At 51.7% G+C, this 4,235-nt stretch overlaps 1 protein-coding gene across 1 annotated transcript in view; it reads left to right on the top strand.

Annotated features, from left to right (window-relative positions):
• The first annotated feature begins 1,262 nt into the window (after positions 1-1,262).
• LOC108228943 (diacylglycerol kinase theta) overlaps positions 1,263-4,235 on the top strand; it is a 16,434-nt gene continuing 13,461 nt past the window's right edge. Inside the window, exon 1 of the mRNA XM_037977517.1 lies at positions 1,263-2,303. Within this exon, the coding sequence (XP_037833445.1) occupies positions 2,090-2,303 (214 nt within the window). The 5' untranslated portion in view covers positions 1,263-2,089. The remainder of the gene's footprint in view (positions 2,304-4,235) is intronic.

Below are 4,235 nucleotides of genomic sequence, written 5' to 3'. Positions count from 1 at the left end.
AGAGGGTCGGCTCGAGCCAGGAACAGGAACTCACACCGGATACGTAGAACCATCTGGCATCAGTCACCAGAATCCAGCTCCTATTTAACCGCTCCTCCTGATATGGTGATGAGCTGCAGCTGGCTACGCCTGTCTGACACACCCTGCAGGAGAGAAGGTAGGAGACACACACACACTCACCGCCCTCAGCTCAGTGGATATGACACCTGAAGGAACACAGAACTGACCCCAGAGGGTTTTTAAAGAAAACTGCTGGACCTGCAAACTGTAAATAAAGTTTCATCAGGTTAAACTGCAGTAACTCACTGACAAAACAAATCCAGCTCTCTTAATTAAAAGATGAGTCTGAGGAATGAAGAACAAACCTGGAGGATCCGCTTGGAGTTTTAGGTGTTTGTAGTCATATAAAACATCCCTTTAAGTCTAATAAAGAGTTTATGTGACCAACAGGCTGTTACAAGATGGAACCAGATGGAGACAAACACCTCGGGGATTAGCTTTTAGCTACTGTGATGCTAATTTTAGCTGTTTTCTAACGACTCTTCCTCACATTTCAGCTGCTGAGACACCTGAGTTTCAGGTACAGAAAGTCTGATCTAAAACTGAAGTCTGAAAAGAAGAGTTCAGTAGATGTTGATCAGCTGTCTTCATGGACGTCTGAAGGACATCTGTCTTAAAAACAGCTGAAACTAAGCTGTCTTTAAGGTGTCTGTGAGTCTAAATGTGTCTGAAGGCTGAAGGTCGGCCTTTTAGCTGCTAGTCTTATCAGTGTTTAATGGAAACTATTAAACTTTCCCTTTCAGAGCAGAAACAGATCATCTGTAGATGTCTACCAGGTGTCCATAATGTCTCTAAAGGACAGCTGATTAAAACTTAGACACCTACCAAACTTTCTCTTGTAGACCAGATGTGTTTCATTATGGGACAGTTTTCTAAATGAGTCCAGATGTTCCTCAGATTCCAGACTGATGCAAACAGATGTTCTCACCTTGTTCCCTTAACAGATTTAAGGTGGTATGAAGAGGAAACTGATGAAGGGGTTCTGAAGGAAAAGGTTTTCATTAGAACATGTAAAACGGAGGAAGAACCGAAAAGATGACGGACCCAGCAGCAGGAGGACGTGTTGGGTCAGAACCACAGTGATGAAGAGGAACGAAGGGAGGAAGGAGAGGAGGAGGAGGAGGAGGAGGAGGAGGAGGAGGAGGAGGAGGAGGAGGAGGAAAAAATCACAGACGCGGAAGAAGAATCAGACTGTGGACCGGAGAAGAAGAAGCCCAGAATGAGCGGCGGACTGCAGCCCCTCCAGGCGGCCGGAACACTTGTTGATTAACCTCCGGCTCCGGCGGCCCCTCCGGCGGCTGCTCGGCCTCTGCCCGCCCGCTGCCCGCCCGCTGCCCGCCCGCCTTCGCGGGTCTTTCTCCGGGTTCGGGCCCCGCTGGTTCGCCGCAGACAGCCTCGGTATGCGGGTCTGTTGGATCGATATGTCATCTTTTATTCATCCAGCCTCCTGAGCGCGGGCTCCGGGGCTCTCCTCCGCGCGGCGCCGCTGGGTGGCACCGCTGTCTCCGGGCGGAGGGACTCGGCTGTTCGGGGTGGGGGGGAGGCGAACACGGCTCCGAAAAGCCTCTCGGATCCAGTGGTTCCGTCCGGGTTTGTTTGCTGAAAGTGGGATTATCAGTCCAGGAGTTTGATGATTAGCTGTCCGGTTCGGCGGGGTCCTCCAGGAAGCGCACCGACCTCGGCGCCCTCTCCGCCGGGCAGCACCGCTGGCTCCAGCCGGTGAAATGAGCCTCCATCAGGGAACAGCAGCGTCACATTGAACACAACACCGACCCACTTTGTGTCTCACCGTCGGAACCGAACCGCGGGTTCTGCTTTGTGTTTTTTGAAGCTGGATATTTAGCTTTCGGAGGACGGGGAAACTTCAGGACTCACGCCGAGCACAGCGCCCCTTCGCCGGGCTGCGCCGCTGTGTTCGGCCCGGCGGGATTCCTCTCGGTTCGGGGGAACTATTCACTAGGAATCCGGGCTTCTCCGCCGGATTGGACCCCGTGTGGTTCCGTGTTTTTGGGGGGGCTTGTGGAGGGACATGGCTGAGTCGGGCCGGCCCGGTTCGGCGGACCCTGCCGCCGCGAACGGTCGGGCAGCGAGCCCGATGGCCGTGAAGAAGTCTCCGGGTCCCCGGTCCCGGTACCAGAGCTCCGGGCCGGGTCACTGCTTCAAGCGGGTCACCCTGACCAAACCCACCTTCTGCCACGGCTGCAGCGACTTCATCTGGGGGCTCCTCGGCTTCCTGTGTGAGGGTAAGAACCGGAACAGAACCGCGCGCACAGAACCTCACTGAGACCCAAACAGAACCACACACACAGACCCAAACAGAACCTAACTGAGACCCAAACAGAACCACACTGAGACCCAAACAGAACCACACACACAGACCCAAACAGAACCACACTGAGACACAAACAGAACCACACTGAGACACAAACAGAACCACACACACAGACCCAAACAGAACCTAACTGAGACCCAAACAGAACCACACTGAGACCCAAACAGAACCACACTGAGACCCAAACAGAACCACACACACAGACCCAAACAGAACCACACTGAGACACAAACAGAACCACACTGAGACACAAACAGAACCACACACACAGACCCAAACAGAACCTCACTGAGACCCAAACAGAACCACACACACAGACCCAAACAGAACCTCACCGAGACCCAAACAGAACCACACACACAGACCCACACTGAGACCCAAACAGAACTGCACTCACATAACCACACATACAGAACCACACACACAGACCCNACACACACACACACACACACACACACACACACACACACACACACACACACCCTCTCCAGTCTGCCCAGTAACACTCGGTGTGTTTTTCCAGGAGGTGTAAACTGTCTGCTCTTCGTTCTGAGCTGCAGTCAAGTCGTGATGTACTTCCTCTGGTTGGCATGGCAACAGGAGACTGGCAGGGATGCTGTGTTTTGGATGAAAGTGTGTGTGGGTGTGTGTGTGTGTGTGTGTGTGTGTGTGTGTCGTCCTCAAAGCCACCGGTTGGCCTGTGAAGCAGCAGAACCGACCGGATGCCGCTCCGGCTCGGATTACATCACGTTCCTTCCCTCAGATTAATGCAGAACTGTGATGTCACGCCGCCGTGATGCAATCACCTCGCTCCTCAGGCTGCAGCGCTCTGAACCAATCAGATCTGAGCACCACAAGGTGGCTTCCACCAACTGAACAAACTAAACTTTCACCTGAAACTTCTTCCAGAAGTTCTCTGTTTGATCATGTTGTGATGTTTTAGAAAAACTTTTACAATATTTGATGAAACTGTTCCGTTTTTGAATTTGAGAAATTATTGTTTAAATTAAACGGAACCGCCTGAGAGTCAGATCCTCGGGCCGAGTCAGGCCGCTGCTCCTCCTCATCGAAAGGAGTCAGCTGAGGAGGGTCAGACATCTGATTAGAACACCTCCCTCTGGAGGAGAACCCGGGTCAGAACTAGAACTCTCTGCTGGGATTATATCTCCTCTCTGGTCTGGGAACGCCTGGGAATCCTCCAGGAGGAGCTGGATGGATGGATGGATGGATGGATGGATGGATGGATGGATGGATGGATGGAGGATGGATGGATGATGGATGGATGGAGGATGGATGGATGATGGATGGATGGATGGATTGATGGATGACCCGATCTGTCCTCACAGAGACCGGGTCGGGTCTCTGCAAGGCGTCAGAGCGGGACAGGAAGCAGCGGTCCCTGAAGCTCTGCAGGAACGTGGACAAACTGCTGGTTTTTGGAAACTTATTGAAAGGAACAGAATTATTTTATTTATGATTCGCTTTTTGCAAAAGGACATTTCTCTGTTGTTAAATAAACAAATTTATTCAAACTGAAATTCAAATTCATGCAAATCGAGTCTGTTCATGGTTCCCATCAGAAGCTGCTGATCCTGGGAGGTCACAGCTGGTTCTCCTGATGTTAAACCTTCAGCTGTGTTCTCAGAACATGCTGGAACGTTCCGAACCAGATCCATCTTCAGTCTGTCTGCGTCGGACCTGAAGAACAGAAATTAGATTTTTATCAGCAGGAAACACGAACTTCTGATGAAATCACAGACTGCAGCTCGGCTGAAGGGTTAGGTCTGAGTTCAGTGCTACGAGTGCTGAACAGCTGCTGAACGAGTGGTGAACAGCTGCTGAA

Source organism: Kryptolebias marmoratus, linkage group LG9 (genome assembly GCF_001649575.2).
Source record: "Kryptolebias marmoratus isolate JLee-2015 linkage group LG9, ASM164957v2, whole genome shotgun sequence".
Lineage (NCBI taxonomy): Eukaryota > Metazoa > Chordata > Actinopteri > Cyprinodontiformes > Rivulidae > Kryptolebias > Kryptolebias marmoratus.
Note: the sequence above shows the minus strand (reverse complement) of the source record. Positions and strands in the feature narration are given on the sequence as shown.